This window comes from Cherax quadricarinatus, chromosome 33 (genome assembly GCF_038502225.1).
Source record: "Cherax quadricarinatus isolate ZL_2023a chromosome 33, ASM3850222v1, whole genome shotgun sequence".
NCBI classification, from domain to species: Eukaryota; Metazoa; Arthropoda; class Malacostraca; order Decapoda; family Parastacidae; genus Cherax; species Cherax quadricarinatus.
The window spans coordinates 3,007,768-3,032,474 of record NC_091324.1 but is presented as its reverse complement, the minus strand read 5'-3'; the positions used below and the strand labels follow the sequence as shown (position 1 = coordinate 3,032,474).

Here is a 24,707-nt window from a genome sequence, read left to right as displayed (position 1 = left end):
AGTTATCAATACAGCTTAAGGCCTCATGTTTGGCTTCAAGGCGAAGTTTTGGTTGTGATTTAAGAAGTAGTTTGGGGGGAAATGGAGGAATGGTAGTTTGGAATGGGGTAATATTCCATGGAGCGGAGAAGTGCCGCTGTTGCCTTATTTGACATAGATCATGTATCTGATTCATGCGGAGGTCGGTTCCAGTCTTTTCGATCCATCTGGAGGAGTGTTCACCAGTGCTGAGGAAAGTTTGGAGGGCTTCTGTGCAGGGGTTTGAATGAGCTTGCCTGAGCATATTAACCCCAATTAGGATATTTCTTTCAGTAACACGATCTCTGATGCTTGGAATATCAAGTTCTTTTTGCATATTTAAAAATTTTGGCAGTACGAGGGCATCCTAGGATGATCCTCATTGCTTCGTTCTGCAGTTTTTCCAGCCCTCCAAGCTTCCAGTCAGACACAAGAGCAAGTAGTGGCGCAGCATAATCAACCAATGATCTAATATAAGCAAGATACATCATTTTCACAATTTTAACATTAGCACCATACCTGGGGTGAAGCCCTGCCACAACTCTAAGTGCTCTTAGTCGTTCTTTGTATTGGCGACAAAGTCTTGTTACAACAGGTCCAAGTAGTGGAACCTCAAAGCCTAGATACCTGTATCTGCTTACATATTCTAGAAGAGACCCATCATGCAATTGGATCTGACGAACTGTGCCTCTCTGTCGAGGAGGACGCCTATTGAGTATCTTTGTTTTATCAGTAGAGATTATCAACCCCAGGTCCTGACACGAGGCTAGTACATGATTAAGAATGTTTTGGGTGTTGGAGAATCCGGTGGTGTGAATCATTATATCATCAGCAAAACTAATCACATATAGGTGAATATACACACACTACACCTACCTCATCCCCCACTTATCCTTCTCAAAGCAACGCCATCCCCCCTCCAACACTGTTCCTTACAGGGTCCTCTCATGCCTGTTTACCTGTAGTCTATTCCAGGGGGATGTGAAGGGGGAGAGGTAATTGCTCCCCGCGGCTGGTTACTCGACCATGTCTTTTGATTGACGGCTATTGGTACGTAGTTTAACGTAGGCTCCCAGCCCCTGTGAACAGGAACTAACTTGAGGAACTTATCACGTTCCTTCTTTGAGACAGCTAGTGGCTTCTTCAGTCCAATATGCTGTATATTCTGATGACCCGCTTCAGTCCAATATGAATAAGGCACAAGTGCCTTATTCGTCAAATTGACGGCTTTCCAGATCATTAATATAACAATACCTGTCTGACACCGGAACATCTTGGAATCTTGATACAGAGAACTCTTCAACGCTTGCTTAACCTACTTCCACTTGTGGATTTTGTCCACTGGTGACGCTGCCTCCAACTGCTTCACCTCATCTATCTTTACAAAGCTCCTGGAGCGTGCAACGTTGCCACAATAAAATGTCACAGTAGTCGTATATGTGTCCTTTTACCTAACATTTTGTCGGTAATCCTACCATTATTACCACCAGGTGCAGAGTGCATGCTATTACTGGTAACATCACCCCTCCCACCACCAGTCCTTACACACCTGTCCTCACAACAATGCCCCTACACACCTGTTTTCACAATGCCCCAACACCCGTCCTTATAAGGGCCCACACACACACACACACACACAAACACACACACACACATGTTGTGTGGGGTTCGGTAGGAGATACGAGGGTAGAAGGTAAACACCTTGTTGGATGGTAACACTATATATTGTCAGACTGTGGATGAGAGGTGGGAGCCAGGCCTGCAGTGTTCTTGCCTGTTCGTAGGTGGTCCATCGAGTGAGGACGAGGTAGCCTGTCCCGCTCACTCATGGAGCATCCCGTGACGTCATACACTCACTCGGCCTAATAGGGATCTTCTATATAAAGCACATGGATGGTACTATAATACACTATACAACACATATAAGGGGATCAGCAACTATGCTGACACACAAACACACACACACACACACTTCCTGCACTCCGCCATGTACTATCGACTTCCCCAGGAATTCCGTGAGCGTTATTATTATTATTTCATAGTCGGCGTCATCACGAGCGCTCGTAAAAAAATTATTTTCACTTTTCCACGATAATGAACCAATTACCGGAGGTAAAGGACACGCCACCGGGAGGTCCACACAGTCATACATTTATATTTATGTCGGTCACTCTTATCACGCTCACTCACCCTAGTTTTTCTTCATTCTTCTTCGCCTTCTTTCTACTTTTCCTCTTCTTACCTCCCTCCTTCCAACTCCTCTTGCTTCTTCCCCCTCTTAGCTTATTCTTATTCATCCCCCCCTCTTTCTCTCAGCTTGGAATGATACCTACCAGGTATTTCTCTCAGCAAAATTTTCGTTCAGTCTTGGTTAAGTCTGGTACCTTGGAGAACTTGTGTTGCTTTATCTCCACCTGTAGGAGTGTCACTCACTAAGTTACATCTCTCTTCTCTTTTCTTAACAGTATGTGTCTTGAGTATGTGTCTACGGATACTGCTCAATTCCTCAAGGACTGTACACATACACAAACGAGAGACTACCCCTGTAAACACATTTAGGTTGTATCATGCATGCACCAGAAGGGAAAAAAAGTAATTAGGCCATGTTTTCAAAATTAATCATGTAATAACAAATACAAGGGCAAAAAATCTGGCAGTCTGTCTTTCATGTATATACATACTACATCAACAAACCAAACCCAACTTAATGAATCTCTCTTATTCAAGTTACACTCACAATAATAACACTCCTAGTGCTATTATTGTGGCCTTTACTTAGTATGTGTTCTGGTTCTCAACTAGTCTGGATAATGAACATACATATTACACACATTACTTACAAAGGCATCTTATATGTAGCAACGTGAAGAATATAAAACTTTTATAGGTAGTATTAAAACATAAGGCCATAATTCTTTGCACCAATCTTAGGTGGACTCTGGCTTTTGTGACGCAAGTATTCTTGCAGTCTCCCCCAATCTTAACTACTTCCTTAGTAAATGACTGCAACACCTGACTTCCTCTCTCGTCTTCCTTGTTACCGCGGGGGTTAATTAGTTTCAAAGTTTACAAAATGTATTTCAAGTGTCAGTTTGATCGATCACAGAGCATTACTGGTTACAGTGTTCATGTCTCACAAAGTATTAATGATTAAGGTAACCTAATTCCGACTTTCTGTCAGTTTCGTTGAAGTCTGAAAGCAGCAGAAATCATGCAAGTACAAATATGTAGTGTACAAACGGAAGATACTGCAAGTATAAATTTCAAGTGTACAAACGGAAGACTGGTACAAAAAAGGGCGATATAAATATGGTGCAAAATACGAATAATACAATAATAATTTCGACACACAAATAACCCGCACATAAAAGAGAGAATCTTACGACGACGTTTCGGTCCGACTTGGACCATTTACAAAATCACACTAACCAGAAGTGAAGCAGGACGGCTATATATAGGCAGGAAGAGGTGGTGGTGGTGGTGGTGGTGGTGGTGGTGGTGGTGGTAGTAGTGGTGGTAGTAGTAGTAGTAGTAGTAGTAGTAGTAGTAGTAGTATTAGTAGTAGTAGTAGTACAAGAATGGTATATAATACCGACAAGATGAAATTAAGACACATGTGCGGCGTCTGGTTGTCTTTGTGGACGATGAATCAAGAAACATCAGGTCTGCTACAGTGGTACTCTGGTTGATCACGTACCTGAGAACTACCAGGTATAAACCAGCAGGTACCTGAGAACTACCAGGTATGAGCCAGCAAGTACCTGAGAACTACCAGGTATGAACCAGAAGGTACCTGAGAACTACCAGGTATGAACCAGAAGGTACCTGAGAACTACCAGGTATGAACCAGCAGGTACCTGAGAACTATCAGGTATGAACCAACAGGTACCTGAGAACTACCAGGTATGAACCAGCAGGTACCCGAGAACTACCAGGTATGAACCAGCAGGTACCTGAGAACTACCAGGTATAAGCCATCAGGTACCTGAGAACTACCAAATATGAACCAGCAGGTACCTCAAAACAACCAGGTATGAACTACCAGGTACCTGAGAACTACCAGGTATGAGCAGGTACCTGAGAACTACCAGATATAAACCAGCAGGTACCTAGATGAATGGTTCAGAGAACCGACATGTTGATAAATTAGACACATATGCAACTCTTGGGTATCTTTATTGAGGAAACGTTTCGCCACACAGTGGCTTCATCAGTCCATACGTAGGAGAAACTTGAAGAACAGGAGGAGAATGAGGTAATCAGTCCCTCAACCTTGAGTCGATGTGTTCAGTCCATCAATCTTGAATAGAATACGGCATATCAGCGGAGAAGCAGCTTATAAACCGTATGGCAGGAGAGATGCAGCAGTCATAGGTCGTGTCACATTTGTTCAATGTGGAAGTAGGTCGTGCCCAAGAATTAGGCAAGCGAAGAATTCCTAAGTATTAAGATCCCAAGAAGTTGCAGTGTCTGACAGATTTGTAGATGAATGGTTCAGAGAACCGACATGTTGATAAATTAGACACATATGCAACTTCTCCTCCTGTTCTTCAAGTTTCTCCTACGTATGGACTGATGAAGCCACTGTGTGGCGAAACGTTTCCTCAATAAAGATACCCAAGAGTTGCATATGTGTCTAATTTATCAGCAGGTACCTGAGAACTACCAGGCATGAACCAGCAGGTACCTGAGAACTACCAGGTATGAACCAGCAGGTATCTGAGAACTACCAGGTATGAACCAGAAGGTACCTGAGAACCACCAGGTATGAATCAGCAGGTACCTGAGAACTACCAGGTATGAACCAGCAGGTACCCGAGAACTACCAGGTACCTGAGATCTACCAGGTATGAACTACCAGGTACCTGAGAACTACTAGGTACCTGCACAAGTTTCTCTCGTCTTTTCTTAAAATTTCTACTTTTCTTTCAGAAACATTTCTTACAAAAGTAATTTCAAGACTGAAGCGTCTTGAACTGAAGCTGACTCGGCTCACTGAAGCTGACTTGGCTCACTGAAGAAGCTGACTCGGCTCACTGAAGCTGACTTGGCTCACCGAAGAAGCTGACTTGGCTCACTGAAGCTGCGTCTGCTCACTGAAGCTGCGTCTGCTCACTGAAACTGATTCGGCTCACTGAAGAAGCTGACTCGGCTGTCTGAAGAAGTTGACTCGGCTCACCGAAGAAGCTGATTCAGCTCAGTGAAGAAGCCGACTCAGCTTACTGTAGAGGCCGACTCAGCTCATTCAAGAAGCTGACTCAGTTCTAACTGTACTTGGGTTACTTCACCTTTGTATTGTTTTTCTACACCTGTCTTTCTTACCCTTAATAAATTATTTTAGTGCCCAGATCAGGGACCTCTTAAATAACTTCCATCGTTTCAAAGTATTCTGAAGTCCCAGTCACTTTGATGGGTGACAGATTCTATTCGAATAGTTAATGATCTATTCTGAATGGAGCACAAGTGCCTTAAAAAATATCATGTGGTAATCCCTATTTTTTTTTTATTTCAAAACGATCCTTGTAATATACGTGCGTTGCTAAGTCTGTTCCATGCATTTTAAACTTTTGATAGTTAGACATTATGTTCCCTGATCGTTTACCAGTTTCCTTAGTTCTATGAGAAGGCAAGAAAGATATCAGAACTCGAAAAAGTACAAAAAAATCTGTCTGCATAAAAAAACCATGCATCTGCCGGAACGCCTGAAAGCACATGACAGTAAAGGATAACATATACATGGAAATTTTTTGAAGGTCGAGTCCCTATTGTGCATAATGGTGGCCCGTAACCAGTTACTTGAGTGAAAGGAAGTGAAGAATAAATTGAGTGAAATACAGGGGTTTCATAGCCACAATTAGAGAAGAGTGCGTAAACTTCGATGTAATACTCACCAAGGTTCTACCAGCAGGTAAAACAAATACTGACAGAGCTAAGTTTGAAGGTTCAAGAAGGAACTGTACTACTTCCTACAAATGTCAGATCAGCCAGGTTGTAATGGTTATGTTGGCCTACGTGCCCATTGCTGCAACAGTCTGGGTGATCAAGCAATCAACAGGGCAGTATGACCTCAGGTTGGGCTGCTGCGTGGTAAAATTCCTCAAAAGCGGTCACACGTATGTCCAGTATTCTTTACTCTTCTTGACCTTAAGTTTTTGCGTATCGAAGCAGAAGGAAGACTTGAGGAAGAGAAAACATTTTTTAAAGAGCCTCTTATCGAATGAATCTTCTTGATTTTGTCATCGCCCGCAAGAGAACACACTAAGATGTGATTTGAGTGTCTACCACGAAGAGAAACAATAAAGGTGCGATAACAGTACCTTGTAGTAAACGGATGTCTACTGTTGCACTGGACAAGATCAGACATTTTATTTAAGATGATAAACCTTAAAATATGGCTGTGAAGTTGAGAGTTGTATAGTATAAGCGTATGGTTGCATAGTACACGGATGAGTGGTATAAGCTGGGTAGTAAAGTTTGAGTAATACAGAGTACTGCTTATAGTGAAAGCGAAAGGCTTCAGTGAGTGATAAGAGTTATGATAGTAGCAGCACCACACAGGGTGACGGGTGACTAGTGACTAGATGACGGAACATACCAGACACTCACTTGGCAGGAGACATACCTCTGATCGACACCGCCAGACCAAACTAAAAACTAAGAACATACATACGTTTGGTGGTGACTTCTACGAAACGGTGGAGACTGTACCCACCTGGAGAGTAATGATGGAAAAAGAGAGCCGAGGATAGTGTGGAAAAGGGTAGAGAGTAGTATAGCGAGACTCACCCCTGAGCGCCTTCATATGAGCCACAGCCATGCGGAGGATGGTGAGCTTGTCAGGCTTGCGTGCGAGGGCCGAGCAGGTGGGCACCATGTCACTCAACTCTGCAATGTACGCCGTCATCTTGTTCCGTCGCCGACGTTCGATCTCACAGTGGTTCTCCCTGCGCCCACAACATACCCAATACACATTAGTATCACACCATTCTATATGTAAATGTTCTTAAAAATATATCATTAAAATAAAACCACCAAAAGCCAAAAGATACAGTACTTGCTATAACATACACCACTTAAACTACCATTAAAGGAAAATGTGATATACTTGATATACTGTAATTTCTTTCTAAGGAACCTAATGGACAAAAATTTCCACCACGAGCATTCCCACACCTACGCCATCAACCTTATATACTTATAGAGTCTATACCTTAAAAAAGTAAAACATAATAAAAACCTTTGTTCTGAAACGACATGTCCCACCCATCTGTTTGCAGGGTGAAAACATCAGCTACTTAAGTTAAATCTTACAGATATCTTGGTGTACACGTCCCTTCAATAAATCCATCATGCCACAACTAAATAAGAAATGGGTAGGTTAAATGCTCTATGGTGCTAACGTGAGAATAGTAAGAATTATGTATATAGCCTGTATTAAATACGTAATTGATTATTCTTCGAGTATATTAATATCAGCCAAGGAAAATTATTTCAGACCCCTGGATTACTATAATCAAAAAGAAGCGCTAAGCCACAAGGGCTATACAGCTCAGACCCCTGTAACTAATGCAAAATGAAGCCCTCAGAATTATTCTTGGCTGTCCTAAAACTACCAAGGTTCTTAATATGAGAAAGGAACTTGATGTTTCTAGAATCCGTGATAGAATTACTGAAATTAACACTGTACTTGGTAACAGAATGCTAAGAAATGAACTAGACACTGTCACCGCAAATCTTAGTAAATGCCTAGCAGTAAATACACAAAAATCTAAATGGGTTGAGGAAATATGCAACTATATTAAGTTTTATAACTTGCACGAAATGTATCGCTGTAGACAAGATTATTTCATCCCTCCGTGGAAGTTGTATTCATTAACATCACATACCAGCAAGTCCCTCCCAAGATGTTCATCACTAGTAATCCCTTCCTTAAATCACTTGTAAAGACAACTGCGTAAGAAGAAAATTCTCGATCAACTGTTAGCAATAATACATCGCAAATTACTGTATACTGATGGATGTAGATAAAACCGGTAGAAACTATGTTGAGTTAGTCAACTGGGCCTCTACAGTGCAAACTGACTGTTTGCCATCCTAATGGCACTAAAGTTAACTATGACACTGAGCTTGACTGCTTATTTCTGATTCTGTGTCATCACTGAATGCTCTTAAGTTACATAATGAATAACATGCTCATTAGAGAAACCAGATATCGATACTCAAAAATCAGGGGAAAAGGAATTAATGCACAATTATTATGGATTCCATCATACACCGACTTACTCCTTCATGATACAGCTGATATAAGTTAATCCAATAAAGTACCCCGAAGGATAATGTGAAATTTAACTTTGGTATATCTGTGTCTAGTATTAGGAATAATATCAAGAGAGAATTAAATAATGAAACTGAATGTCATAAGAATGCAGCTAGAAACCTGAGCAGATCTATTACTCATTATGATAAAACGAACGTAGATAAGAATGCTTATGGAATGTGAACAGACTGATGTTGTAGTAGCCAGGCTTAGGCTTAGTTACAAATACTACTGGCAGTTTGGCAGACTTGCATACGATCAAACTCAACGTGTTTGGCAATGGTATTGACAACACTCAATACCGAAGAATCCTGGAATCATCACTTATTTCTATATCCGACAACTTCAACCTGAATAGTGGCTTCTATAACATAGCTGAACCACTTGCCAAGAAACTTCTTCATCGCTATCCCACATAAGAACACTGTAGAAGGTCTGCTCACAAACTTATCCAATCTCATTTACAAGCTACCCAAGATTTTAGACTCTACAACCCCACTCGGTACATCATCAGATGCAGCATTCTCCACCTGACCTCAGCATTCTGAACCTGACTATAAATACTCGCGTCCCTTCCACCCCAGGTAGATCTGTTTGTGACTTGAAAAAGCCCACTGTGTGGGTGAAACGTAGTCAATAAAGGATCACATTATACTGCATATGTGTTTATATTTCCCTTATGGTCTTATGTTCTTATGTCAGAACACTGAAAATACACTTGCCTACTTTCCTCATTATACCTATCGCCCTAAGTTTGGGTAGGATAGTTTAGTAGCTATGATAAGGATGATCTTCCTGTTCTAAATCCATATTGGTTTGGGTGTGTAGGTTATGCTGTTCTATAAAGTTTAAAATTTGATGTCTCATCACCAATTCAAAGACTTTTATGATGTTCGATGTTAGGGCTACTTGGTCTGTAATTTTTAGCTATGCTCTGCCTTCTTTATGCAAAGGAGTTATGTCCGCACTGTTTAAGGTTTCTGGAATTTCGCCTAGATCTAAGCTCTTACTTCAGAGAACACCGATTCGAACGAACGAACGAACGAACGAAGAATAGCGCTGGAGAGGAGTGTTCTTAGTCGAAGATACAGAGGCAGGGCTTAACCCAGCAGCTAAGGCGATCGTGGGACAGACTTGAGAACAGGAATAGCAGGCTCAGTTGCGTTAGTCTTGTAGCAGTAAGTTAGTCGCAGGACGAGGTAGGCAGGGAAGAACTTCAGAGGGCAGCACTGGGGCTCGTGTTTGTGGTGTTTTGCACTTTTTTATAAATAAGGAATTCCACGACTCCAGTACAAATGCTGCTTGAGTGGGCATGCTGTTTATTTCTTTTCCGAATTTTGCAGGATTTGTACTTATGTTAGTTATATAATCGGCATCGTCTTCAGGGGTAACTAGAAAATTGTGTGCATTATCCACTCTGCCTTCGTTTAATAAGATAGCTGAACACTGATTCATGCAAATCTTTCAGAATTTTACTCATTTCTTTCTCATCGTCAGTGTATGATCCTCCTGTGATTAATGGTCCAATATTACACATAGTATTTACCTAGGATTTTGTGTATGTGCAGAAATATTTAGGGTTTCCAGCAATATCGTAGACAACTTTCTGTTCTCACTGTGATTCTTCGGTGTGAAATGAACCCTCAAGTTTTTGTTTTAACACGGTAATCGCTCAGAAAAGGTTGACTTTCCATCGTTGTGACAAATTCACATTTTAAAGCAGTTCGGACCCCCTGTTTTTCGTCTATACATTCTTCCACATTCTCTTTCCGTATTTGATCTTTTAGATCTTTCTCAGTGATACATATTTCACACAGACCTTGCGTGCTTCTGTATTCAGATATTCCAAGCTTGGTGAAGGTTCAGTGTGCTCATGCATATTTCCCAGGGTATGTCTGATTGTTCTTTGTTTATTGTCAAAATCGATTCTCCGTTGAAGTTAAACTTACTGAACATCCTTTCCTGTATACTATTTTTTTTTTCACCTTTGCATTTATACTTGTTTGTACTTCTATGATGTTATGATCGGCGTGTATTGAATTTGTATTTGTGATTATGTCTCTGATTAGTTCTTCATTGTTCATGAACATAAAATTAAGTATAATTTCATTGCTAGTGGGTTTTTGTAATCTGTTGGTTCAAAGTAAACTTTTCAACAAAGCGTCATTAGCTCTCTGGGATGTATCTGTCGAGCTAACGTAGTTCCAGGACTATTTCTAGTACAAAGCTGCAATTTTCCATCTTCCATTTCAAATTTGGGAGACTGAAATCTTCAAAGAGAATAAAACAAGGTTTTTAAGGCATCTGTTTTCCATGAATTCCTCAGTGTTGCTGACGGTGGTTTATATACAAGAATAATCACTAGATTCTTCTTCTACTTTAATACCCAATACTTATATTGCATTATTTGCAATTATTATAATCAAAGAAAGCGTTAAACCGGCATGGGTCTCATTATTTGCAGAGCTTATTGGTTCTGCGGACCAAAAAAAAAATGTCCTTCACACAAAGACTTACTCCTCCATGTGACCTGTTCACTCTGTCACATATATAAATACTATTTTTTCACCCCCGTCTCCTAGTCCAGAACCTTCCCTGTTTGTGTATCAGTAAATGTTCCACTTTATTTCTTTTACTATTTGCTTTAAATCTCTGCATGTTAGCAAAGTGGAAAGATTTACTATTTTGGGATGTCTAGGTTTTGTTAATAACTCTGGTGCTGTACCATTTTGAAGCTCTATATATTCCCAGTCTCTCCAGTAATGATGATGCAAGACAGGTATACAATACCGACAAGATGAAAGTTAAGACACTTGTGCAACATCTGGTTATCTTTATTGTAAACGTTTCGCCATCCAGTGGCTTTATCAATACAAATTCTTGGACATAATTAGAAAACACAAGAACTATATACAAAAGATGAGGTAATCAGTCCCTCAGCCTTGGAGGTGGTGTTTACAACACCGTGGTGGTGTCTTAACTTAATCAGTAATGGTGATGCCTGATCCTGGTGTGTGACTCACTGATACGCTGTGTTACCTTGCCACTTGTCTATGTTCCTCTTGCATTTTCCTGTACTTCTTTGTTGGCTTCTTTGGTATATTTCTTCTAAAAAAAAATCTGTCTCCTGTTTCTTGGTATTACTTTCTATAAAGTTGTGTCATCTTCACATGGAACTCTGCGCAGCTCAGATCATAACATTTCCTAGTCGCTAATGACCGACACATGACTTAGGGTGAAAATATCTATATAAACATTCTTTATCAAAGCGACACCGTCCCTTTCTCAGTATACTGGAAAAAAAATTAACGTGTGGACTTCTACCACAGACACAAAGTCCGATGGCATATTTATATATTTCCGCTTTTACCTTTCCTACTGCTGCTTCAGCTATGTCTAGTGGTTTTCTCCTTTGGTCTCTGTTTATCATGTCCTGAGTGTATTTCTAGTACTTTATTATGTTGTTGCCTCTCTCTTCCTGAAAGCACCTCATGTGTACTATTTTGTATCACTGATTCTGTTGCTCTGCACCTGGAATTTCTGCTCACCTATGCTGCTATGCCTGTGTTTGTCACACCCATGCTGATCTGCATGTGTTTCCGTACTGGGAGAGAGGGAGGGAGGGGGGGCATTCTGACTCCTTGTTGCCGTCTCACATATATGCTTTTCTCATTTTTGTGTTGTTTTTGCCTTTTTGTTTCACTCTCATCTGTCTCACCTTTGTCCTCTTAGTATTTCTTCACTTTCCGATTTCTTATACATGCATAGTAATTTGTTCATGAAAGATTTTTTTGTGTTCACTTCTATCATTTACCACTTACATGTTGATAAATTAGACACATGTGCAACTCTTGGGTATCTTTACTGAGGAAACGTTTCGCCACACAGTGGCTTCATCAGTCCATACAAAGGAGAATCTTGAAGAACAGGAGGAGAATGAGGTAATCAGTCCCTCAACCTTGAGTCGATGTGGTCAGTCCATCAATCTTGAATAGAATACGGCATACGTGCGGAGAAGCAGCTTATAAACCGTAGGCAGGAGAGGTGCAGCAGTCATAGGTCGTGTCACATTTGTTCAATGTGGAAGTAGGTCGTGCCCAAGAATTAGGCAAGCGAAGAATTCCCAAGTATTAAGATCCCAAGAAGTTGCAGTGTCTGACAGGTTTGTAGATGAATGGTTCAGAGAACCGACATGTCGGTTCTCTGAACCATTCATCTAATACCACTTACATGTATGTTAAATTCCTTTATCGTTCTCTGTTCACATTTACCCCCTCCCCCTCCCCCCTCACAGTTACACAAGTATTTTCCTTTTCCAGTATCCATTCCGTTCTTTGCTATCATGTGTGCATGTTCCAATCTGCATTAAGCAAGGGTCCGATACTTGGTGTGGTTTTGCTCTCGACTCTGCATATGAGATATAGTAAATTGGAATTTCTTCTAATATCATTCACGCTTGTTTCCTCTGTATCTTCATTACCGTACATGATACGTTTAGTTTGCGCTCGACATTTTCCATTTCTCTAACCAGGGTTCTCTTTCTTCAGAAAGTCTACTGCATTTTAGAAACTCTGTAATCTGTTGTCTCCGCCTGTAGAGGAAGTAACTCCCTCAAGTTTCATTTCTTCGTTTTTCCTAAAGTTGTGACTGGAGCCTGTTACGCCGAGATGCAGTTATGATATATATGTCTTTCATATTTATTCATCTTTCTAATATTACATTGCGATTACCATCGTTAAATGCTAAAACGAGAGTAATCAGGTTTATAATATTAAATATTCATTTTCATCTTTCCCATTTTTCATATGTATATATATTTATTCTGGTGAGGAAATTGGTAACGACCAATTTGTTTGTATGGCCTCACCTCTATACCACCGGGCTGTGGCTCGTATGTTGGACTGCGTGCGGCCAGCAGTAACAGCGTAGTTGATCAGGCCCTGATCCATCGGGAGGCCTGGTCATGGACCGGGCCGCGGGGGCGTTGATCCCCGGAATAACGTCCAGGTAACGTCCAGGTAACCTCCAGGTAACCACTCGCGTGAAGCGAGCTGACGTCAGGTGTAAGTGGGGTAGATAAAGAAGTACAGCACCTCTCTCGGTATAAAGAAGGTTAAAAGGAGAAAGCCGTGGGGCTTTCTCCTTTTAACCTAAACGGTGACGCATTTGGTCTAGAGCTTTATTCGCTAAAGTCGCCAGAAATTGTGGAATTTTTATTATATAGAAGTTCTCGTGTGTAGAGACTTCAAGTTTTCTAAGTCAACAAGCCTAATCTCCTTAGAACATAGAGGATGACGTAACTTTTTGTTCAACTGTATACTAAAGGTCCATTCAGCTAAGAATGAAGGTCTTCTTAATTTATAAGTGGTGTATAAAGTCTGTTTATATATAATTAAGAAAAAGGTACAACTAAATACCTTACGTCTATAACGATATCTACTTTATATTAAAGATACATTTTACAAAGTTTTTTTCGATCTCCTTATAACCTTATTACGATATAACTGGAGAATAATTCTCCCTAAAACTCCCCTAGACTAACATCACCTATAGTTCATAAAGTTTATCGTAATAGAGCATTAAGTGCCAGTGACTTTATCCTGCCAAGAAATTGGTTCAGATCACGACTGATTTAGTCCCAAATGATGTTCACACTACTAAAACTGAATTTGTTGAATTCCCCCTCTTGACTGACTGTGTTTTCCTGTTTCAGGTCAGTGTACATGCAGGTCTGACTCTCGTCAAGGACTAGGTTCTCATTACTGGAGAATGTAAGGTGGAGGGTATTTTTTAGTCTAGTTGGTTCCCGCTATCTGCTGGAAACTTAATACTAATTCGATTACACAAAACTTCATCTAAACCAGCTCTGTTGTTACTGTGTTTGCTACATTTTTCAATATTAGATGTATACACACAAATAACCTGCACATACCAGAAAAACTGATGACAACGTTTCCGTCCGACTTGGACCATTAAGCACTCACTGAGTAATGTGCACATATACTCGCCTAATTAGCTCATTTCATATGCGAGACTCCCTCACCCCTTCTTTTGCCTTGTTAGCAGTTTCTCCGGTCGCATCTCAATAGGTTGTACCTAGGTATTCATATCTAGTTGTCACAGTAGTGTTTTACACTGGTCTCCGTAAACACTGTAAATGTTGCATTTGACTCAATGAGGAGACTACTGATAAATGGTATTTTAGTGTTACTCAGTTTATGACCTATGTTTCCAAAAAAATATATTACTTATACCTGGGTTTTTTTATTAGGGACCCTTAGAGCCTAAACAAGTGTCCGTATATCCTTATTTAGATATTAATGGGAAGGAGGGGGTGGGAAGGTCTCGCTGACCTGGTGTGGTATCCTGAACGCGAGGTTCGTGATGTTATTGGCTGCCAGAAGTCCAAATTTGCCAGTGTTATTGAATAAACAGTGATACTCATTAATATTCAGTAAGAATTCTCACTGACTTAAAAATATTAATAATCGGGCAGTGTATGAGAAAGATGAGACCCCATGCAGGTGTAAATCTGAACCTTAACTAAAACCGTAAAAAAAAAAACCTGGAATTGTTGGAATCAGATCAATTACTGGAGAATTCCTTTCTTATTACCTTCCAGTTTTCACCGTTAGCGGCTTTATATGAAAACTTGATGCTTATTCTGAGCTGAATAAATTTCAATTTGCCACTGAAAAGAATCTAGTTCGTATGAAAGCTTTAGTTTCTGTTCTAGTTCGGCAAACACTCCGTGTGGATTATCTTACATCGTCGGAACACTCTCATTGTCATGCACTTCAATAACATTTCCTATTTGTAAATATTTCCATGTTCACTTTTTATATTTAATATGATAAATATACTGGACTAATATATTTCCAAATATTTTATCTAATACGACGCAATAGTTAACCTGTCTCAGCTTACACTTTGAAATTTGAAGTAACCAAGAAGGATAATATTTGTTGTACCAGGGATTTTTCAACTTTCAAGGCAGCCATATAACCCTTTTCACTTCACTGACATCCTTCCCCAATTACCACCCAACATCCTTCCCAAATTACCACCCAACAACTTTCCCCAATTACCACCCAACATCCTTCCCATCTACGACCCACCATCCTTCCCCAATTACCACCCACCATCCTTCCCCAATTGCCACCCAACATCCTTCCCCAATTACCACCCACCATCCTTCCCCAATTACCACCCACCATCCCTCCCAATTAAGGCCCACTATTCTTCCCCATATCCACCCACCATTCTTCCCCACTACCACACCATCACTCCCTACAACCACAAACCATCCTTCCCCAGAACGACCCACCATCCTTCTCCACTACCACCAACCATCCTTTCCCACTACATCCCACTATCCATCACCACTAACACCCTCTAATCTCTCCCACAAACAAACAAAATACATCTTACCTCCACTACCCATCATCCTTCCCCACTATCACCCATCATTCTTCCCCATTACCACCTACCATCCTTCCCCACTATCACCCACCATAATTCCCCAATATCACATATCATTCTTCCCCATTACAACCCACAATCTTTCTCCACCATCACTCACCATCCATCCTCACTACCACCCACAATCCTGCCTCATTACCACCCACCATCCTTCCTCACTATCACGCACCATCCCTCCTCACTATCATCCACCATCCTTCCACACTATCACCTACCATCCTTCCTTACTATCACCCACCATCCTTCCCAACAACCACCCACCATCCTTCACCACAACCGCAAACCAACCTTCCCTACAACCACCTACCATCATTCCCCACAACTATCCACCATCCTTCACAACCACCCACCATCCTTCCCCACAACCACCCACCATCCTTCAAAACCACCCACCATCCTTCCCCACAACCAACTACCATCATTCCCCACAACCATCCATCATCCTTCACAACCACCCACCATCCTTCCCCACAATCACCCACTATCCTTCACCAAAACCACCCACCATCCTTCACCAAAACCACCCACCATCCTTCCCCACAACCACCTACCATCATTCCCCACGACCATCCACCATCCTTCACAACCACCAACCATCCTTCCCCACAACCACCCACCATCCTTCACCAAAACCACCCACCATCCTTCCCCACAACCACCCACCATACTTCTCCACAGTCACCCACCATCCTTCCCCACAACCACATACCATCATTCTCCACAACCATCCACCATCCTTCACAACCACCAACCATCCTTCCCCACAACCACCCATCATCCTTCACCAAAACCACCCACAATCCTTCCCCACAACCACCTACCATCCTTCCCCCAACAATCCACCATCCTTCACAACCACTCACCATCCTTCCCTACAACCACCCACCATCCTTCAACACAACCATCAACCATCCTTCCCTACAACCACCAACCATCCTTCCCCGATTATCACCCAACATCTTTCCCCAATTACCACTCACCATCCCTACTCACTATCACCTATCCTTCCTCACCATCACCCACCATCCTTCCTCACTATCACCCACCATTTTTCCCCAATACCACCCACCATCCTTCCCCACTACCCCACCATCCTCCCCAACAAGCACCCACCATCCTTCACAACCACCAACCATCCTTCTCTACAACCACCCACCATCCTTCCCCACAACCACCCACCATCCTTCCCCACAACCATCCACCATCCTTCACAACCACCCACCATCCTTCCCTACAACCACCCACCATCCTTCAACACAACCACCAACCATCCTTCCCTACAACCACCCACCATCCTTACCTACAACCACCCACCATCCTTCACAACCGCCCACCATCCTTCACCACAACCACGAACCATCCTTCACAACCACCAACCATCCTTCGCCACAACCACCCACCATCCTTCCCCACAACCACCCACCATCCTTCGCCACAACCACCCACCATCCTTCCCCACAACCATCCATCCTTCGCCACAACCTCCCATCCTTCACAACCACCCACCATCCCTCCCCACAACCACCCACCATCCTTCACTACAACCACCCAACCATCCTTCCCCACAACCACCCACCATCATTTTCCATGATCATCCACCATCCTTCACAACCACCAACCATCCTTCCCTACAACCACCCATCATCCTACCCCACAACCAACCACCATCATTCTCCACAACCACCAAGCATCCTTCCCCACAACCACCCACCATCCTACCCCACAACCACCCACCATCCTACCCCACAACCACCCACCATCCTACCCCACAACCATCCACCATCCTTCCCCACTACCACCCACCATCCCTAACCACAACCACCCAACCATCCTTCCCCACAACCACCCACCATCCTTCACCACAACCACCCACCATCCTTCCCCACAACTACCCACCATCCTTCCCCACAACCACCATCCTTCACAACCACCAACCATCCTTCCCTACAACCACCCAGCAATTCTTCCCCACTGCAACCCACCATCCCTAACTACAACCACCCAACCATCCTTCCCCACAACCACGCACCATCCTTCACCACAACCACCCACCATCCTTCCCCACAACTACCCACCATCCTTCCCCACAACCACCAACCATCCTTCACAACCACCAACCATCCTTCCCTACAACCACCCAGCCATCCTTCCCCACAACCACCCACCATCCTTCACAACCACCCACCATCCCTCCCCACAACCACCCACCATCCTTCACAACCACAAACCATCCTTCCCTACGACCACCCAACTATCCTTCCCCGCAACCATCCACCATTTTCCACGGCCATCCACCATCCTTCACAACCACCAACCATCCTTCCCTACAACCACCTATCATCCTACCCCACAACCATCCACCATCATTCTCCACAACCACATAAGAACATAAGAATGTAGGAACACTGCAGAAGGCCTACTGGCCCATACGAGGCAGGTCCTTATCAAAACGACATCTACCTAAAGCTACCCAAGAAATAACTCCTGTACCCCGTGACACCAATCAAACCCAGCCCCTCCCACTCATATATTTGTCCAGTCTCTTCTTAAAGCTACCCACCAACCATCCTTCCCCACAACCAACCACCATCCTACCCCACAACCACCCACCACCCTACCCCACAACCACCCACCATCCTACCCCACAACCATCCACCATCCTTCCCCACTACCACCCACCATCCCTCACCACAACCACCCAGCCATCCTTCCCCACAACCACCCACCATCCTTCACCACAACCACCCACCATCCTTCACCACAACCACCCACCATCCTTCACCACAACCACCAACCATCCTTCCCTACAACCACCCAACCATCCTTCCAAACAACCACCAACCATCCTTCCCCACAACCACCCACCATCCTACCCCACAACCACCCACCATCCTACCCCACAAATACCCACCATCCTACCCCACAACCATCCACCATCCTTCCCCACTACCACCCACCCTCCTTCCCCACTACCACCCACCATCCCTCACCACAACCACCCAGCCATCCTTCACAACCATCCACCATCCTTCCCCACAACTACCCACCATCCTTCCCCACAACCACCAACCATCCTTCACAACCACCAACCATCCTTCCCTACAACCACCCAACCATACTTCCCCACAACTACCCACCATCCTACCCCACAACCACCCACCATCCTACCCCACAACCACCCACCATCCTTCCCCACAACCACCCACCATCCTTCCCCACAACCATCAACCATCCTTCCCTACAACCACCCAACCATCCTTCCCCACAACCACCCACCATCATTCTCCACGATCATGCACCATCCTTCATAACCACCAACCATCCTTTCCTACAACCACCCAACCATCCTTCCCCACAACTACCCACCATCCTACCCCACAACCACCCACCATCCTTCCCCACAACCACCCACCATCCTTCACAACCACCAACCATCCTTCCCTACAACCACCCAACCATCCTTCCTCACAGCTACCCACCATCCTACCCCACAACCACCCACCATCCTTCCCCACAACCACCCACCATCCTTCACCACAACCACCAACCATCCTTCCCTACAACCACCCACCATCCTTCACCACAACCACCCAACCATCCTTCCCCACAACCACCCACCATCATTCTCCACGATCATGCACCATCCTTCACAACCACCAACCATCCTTCCCTACAACCACCCAACCATCCTTCCCCACAACTACCCACCATTCTACCCCACAACCACCCACCATCCTTCCCCACAACCGCCCACCATCATTCTCCACGATCATGCACCATCCTTCACAACCACCAACCATCCTACCCTACAACAACCCAACCATCCTTCCCCACAACCACCCACCATCACTCTTCACGACCATCCACCATCCTTCACAACAACCATCCTTCCCTACAACCACCCAACCATCCTTCCCCATAACCACCCACCATCCTACCCGACAACCATCTACCATCCTTCCCCACAAGCACCAACCATCCTTCCCCACAACCACCCACCATCCTACCCCACAACCACCCACCATCCTTCCCCACTACCACCCACCATCCTTCCCCACTACTACTCACCATCCTTCCCCACTACCACCTACCTTCCTTTCCACTACCACCTATCATCCTTCCCCACTACCACCTACCATCCTTCCCCACTACCACCTACCATCCTTCCCCACTACCACCTACCATCCTTTTCCACTACCACCTACCATCCTTCCCCACTACCACCTACCATCCTTATCAACCACCACCCATTCTCTCAAAATCTTTCCTCAATATAACCCACCATCCTTCCCCACTACCACTCATCATCCCCACTACCTTCCTCACTACCACCCACCATCCATCCTCACTACCCCCACCATCCTTCCCCACTACCACTCATCATCCCCACTACCTTCCTCACTACCGCCCACCATCCATCCTCACTACCCCCACCATCCTTCCCCACTACCACTCATCATCCCCACTACCTTCCTCACTACCGCCCACCATCCATCCTCACTACCCCCACCATCCTTCCCCACAACCAGTCACCCTCCTTCACTACCTTTTCCTTTGATATACCTTTCAAGAGTTTCGAGAGTTAATCTACTCTCAGAGCACGGCCATGGGGCAGGCTCGTCCGGTCAACCAGGCTGTCGCTGCTGGAGGCCCGCTGCCCCACATATCCATCACAGCCTGGTGGACCTGGCATCTGGTGAAGATACTTGTCTAATTTCCTCTTGAAGGTTTCTACACTTGTCCCAGCCATGTTTCTGATATCTTCTGGTAAGATGTTGAATAGTCTGGGACCCCGGATGTTGATACAGTGTTCCCTTATTGTCCCCACCGCACCCCTGCTCCTCACTGGGTTTATCTTACACTTCCTCCCGATCTCTCACTCCAGGATGTTGTTATGGCAGTGTGCAGATTTGGGACCAGGCCCTCGAGTACTTTTCAGGTATATATTATCATGTATCTCTCTCTCCTCCGCTCCAATGAATACATGTTCAAGACTTGCAGGCGTTCCCAGTAGTTTAGGTGCTTTACTGGCTCACTGTGAGCCGTAAACGATCTCTGCTGGCTCACTGTGAGCCGTAAACGATCTCTGTATTTGTTCCAGCTCCTATATTTCTCCTGCTTTGAACGGGGCCGTCAGCACTTAGTAATATTCTAAGTGAGGGAGCACTAGCGATTTGAAGAGTGTCACCATCGGCATTATTTCCCTTGTTTTGAAAGTTCTCTATACCCACCCCGTCATCTTGGCTGTCGTGATCTTTGTCTTGTTATGATCTTTAAAAGAAAGGTCAGCTGACATAATTATTCGCATGTCTTTTACGTGCTCCTTACGTTCTATTTGGTGACCCTCTTGAGATTTGTATATAGTGTTCTTTTTTGAGTTCTTCATTCTTTCCATATCTAAGCAGTTGGAACTTATCACCATTGAACGTCATGTTCTCCACTGCCCACTGGAAAACCCTGCTTATGCCTTCCTGTAATTTTTCAGTGTCCTCTACCGTAGTGACTTTCATGCTTATTTTAGTGTCATCTGCAAACGATACAAAAGTGTAACGGGTGATTTTATGTATGTCTGCTATGAGGATGAGAAACAGCAAAGGTGCCAGGACAGTGCCTTGGGGCACTGAGCTTTTGACCTCGCTGATGCTGGATCTTGCCCTGTTCAGTACTACTTTTTGTGTGATGTGTTAGGAACCAGAAAATCCATCTGCCTACCTTCCCCGTAATACCCATGGAACTCATTTTGTGCGCTATCACTCCATGATCGCCTTTGCAAAATCTGTGTAAATCATGTCTGCGTTTTGGTCGTCTTCCAGTGCCTCCGTAATTCTCTCATAATGGTTCAGCAGCTGTGACAAGCACGATCGTCCTGCTCTAAAACCATACTGGTTCGGGTTATGCTGGTCCATGAAATTTGTAATCTGCCGTCTCGTCACTATCGAAGATTTTTATGATGTGAGAGGTTAGGGCTACTGGTCTGTAATTTTTAACTAGTGCTCTATTACCTTCCTTATGCAAAGGAGCTATGTCTGTACTCTAAGGCCTCTTTCTCCAAAGAATACTGAGGGTTCGTGCTAGTGGTACTTTGAACTTCTTTATAAACAGAGCATTACATGAGCGGGCATGCTGTCCATTTCTTTTAGGAAAACTATGGTATTTATACTAACGTCGGTTAGTATGTCTGCTCGGCCTTCTTCTAGAGTGAAAAATATCTCTGCATTTTCTATCTTGCTGTTAGTGGGTTGCTGAACACCGTCTCATGCATTTTAGGATTTCACTCATTTCTTGTTCATCGTCAGTATACGAATTTCCTCTCAATAGTGGTCCACTCACCATACTTTCCCACTACAACTCACGATCCTTTCCCACTACCACCCACGATCCTTATACCACTACAACCCACCATCCTTTCCCACTACCAGCCAGTATCGTTGCTGACTACCGCAGACCATCCTTCCTCACTAGAACACACCATCCTTATCAGCCACTACCCATTCTAAAATCCTTCCTCAATACCACCCACCATCCACCCCACTCGCCATCCTTACTACCTTCCTCACTACTGCCCACCATCCATCCTCACTAACACCCACCATACTTCCCCACCACCACCCACCATCCTTCCCCACTACCACCCACAAACCTTCCCCACTACCACCCACCATCCTTCCCCACTACCACCCACCAACCTTCCTCACTACCACTCACCATCCTTCCCCACTACCACCTACCATCCTTCCCCACTACCACCCATCACCCTTCCTCACTACCACCCACCATCCTCACTACCAACTATCATCCTTCCTCACTACCACACACCATCCTTCCTCACTACCACCCACCAACCTTCCCCACTACCACCCACCAACCTTCCCCACTACCACCCACCAACCTTCCCCACTACCACCCACCATCCTTCCCCACTACCACCCACCATCCTTCCCCACTACCACCCACCATCCTCACTACCAACTATCATCCTTCCTCACTACCACACACCATCCTTCCTCACTACCACCCACCATCCTTCCCCACTACCACCCACCATCCTTCCCCACTACCACCCACCATCCTTCCCCACTACCACCCACCATCCTTCCCCACTACCACCCACCATCCTTCGTCATTATAAACCAACATCCTTCCCATTTAACACTCATAATCCTTCCTCACTACCAAACACAATCCTTCCACATTACCACCCCACCATCCTTCCCTATTACCACCCACGATCCTTTCCCACTAGCACCAACAATCCTTTCCCACTACCACCCACCATCCGTCCACACTACCACCCACCATCCTTCCCCAATACCACCCACCATCCCTCCCCACTACCACCCACCATCCTTCCCCATTACCACCCACCATTTTTCCTTATTCCTTATTCTGAGGATCTCACTTTCAAGGATCACAACAGTGCCACGATCGCATGCGCAAAGAAAATGATAGGATGGATAATGGGAACGTTCAAAACGAGAGATGCCAAACCAATGATGATCCTTTTCAAATCACTTGTTCTCTCTAGGCTGGAATACTGCTGTACATTAACATCTCCATTCAAAGCAGGTGAAATCGCAGATCTAGAGAGTGTACAGAGATCCTTTACTGCACGTATTATTTCTGTCAAGCACCTTAACTACTGGGAACGCTTGGAAGCACTTGACTTGTACTCGTTGGAACGCAGGAGGGAGAGATGTATCATAATCTACACTTGGAAAATCCTGGAAGGAATGGTCCCAAATCTGCACACACAAATCACTCCCTATGAAAGTAAAAGACTGGGCAGGCGATGCAAAATGCCCCCAATAAAAAGTAGGGGCGCCATTGGTACACTAAGGGAAAACACCATAAGTGTCCGGGGCCTAAGACTGTTCAACAGCCTCCCATCAAGCATTAGGGGAATTGCCAATAAACCCCTGGCTGCCTTCAAGAGAGAGCTGGACAGATACCTAAAGTCAGTGCCGGATCAGCCGGGCTGTGGCTCGTACGTTGGACTGCGTGCGGCCAGCAGTAACAGCCTAGTTGATCAGGCCCTGATCCATCGGGAGGCCTGGTCATTGACCGGGCCGCGGGGGCGTTGATCCCCGGAATAACGTCCAGGTAACCAGGTAACCACCCACCATTCTTCCCCACTACCACTCACCATCCGTCCCCACTACCACACACCATCCTTCCTCAACTACCATCCACCATCCTTCCAACTGCCACCCACCATCCTCACCACCAACCACTATTCTCCACAACCACCCACCATCCCTCCTCACTACCACCCACCATCCTTCCTCACTACCACCCACCATCCTTCCCCACTACCATCCATCGGGAGGCCTGGTCATGGACCGGGCCGCGGGGGCGTTGATCCCCGGAATAACCTCCAGGTAACCATCCTTCCCCACTACCACCCACCATCCTTCCCTACTTCCACCCACTATCCTTCCCACCACCACCCACCATCCTTCCTCACTACCACCCATCATCCTTCCCCACTACCACCCACCATCCTTCCTCACTACCGCCCACCATCCTTCCCCACTACCACCTACCATCCTTCCTCACTACCACCTACCATGCTTCCCCACTACCACCTACCATGCTTCCCCACTACCACATACCATCCTTCCCCACTACCCACTACCACCTACCATCCTTCCTCACTACCACCCACCATCCTTCCTCAATACCACCCACCATCCTTCCCCACTACCACCTACCATCCTTACTACCACCTACCATGCTTCCCCACTACCACCTACCATCCTTCCCCACTACCACATACCATCCTTCCCCACTACCACCTACCATCCTTCCTCACTACAACCCACCATCCTTGCCCACAACCATCCACCATCCTTCCCCACTACAACCCAACCATCCTTAAAAACTACCTATC

General features: G+C 44.7%; 1 protein-coding gene across 12 annotated transcripts in view; it reads right to left on the bottom strand.

Annotated features, from left to right (window-relative positions):
- Positions 1 to 24,707, bottom strand: part of tgo (Aryl hydrocarbon receptor nuclear translocator homolog tgo) — a 1,077,969-nt gene that overhangs the window by 189,780 nt on the left and 863,482 nt on the right. For all 12 annotated transcript variants that reach the window (XM_070090765.1, XM_070090764.1, XM_070090766.1 and 9 more), the window contains one exon: positions 6,805 to 6,962. In XM_070090765.1, the coding sequence (XP_069946866.1) occupies positions 6,805 to 6,962 (158 nt within the window). The remainder of the gene's footprint in view (positions 1 to 6,804; positions 6,963 to 24,707) is intronic.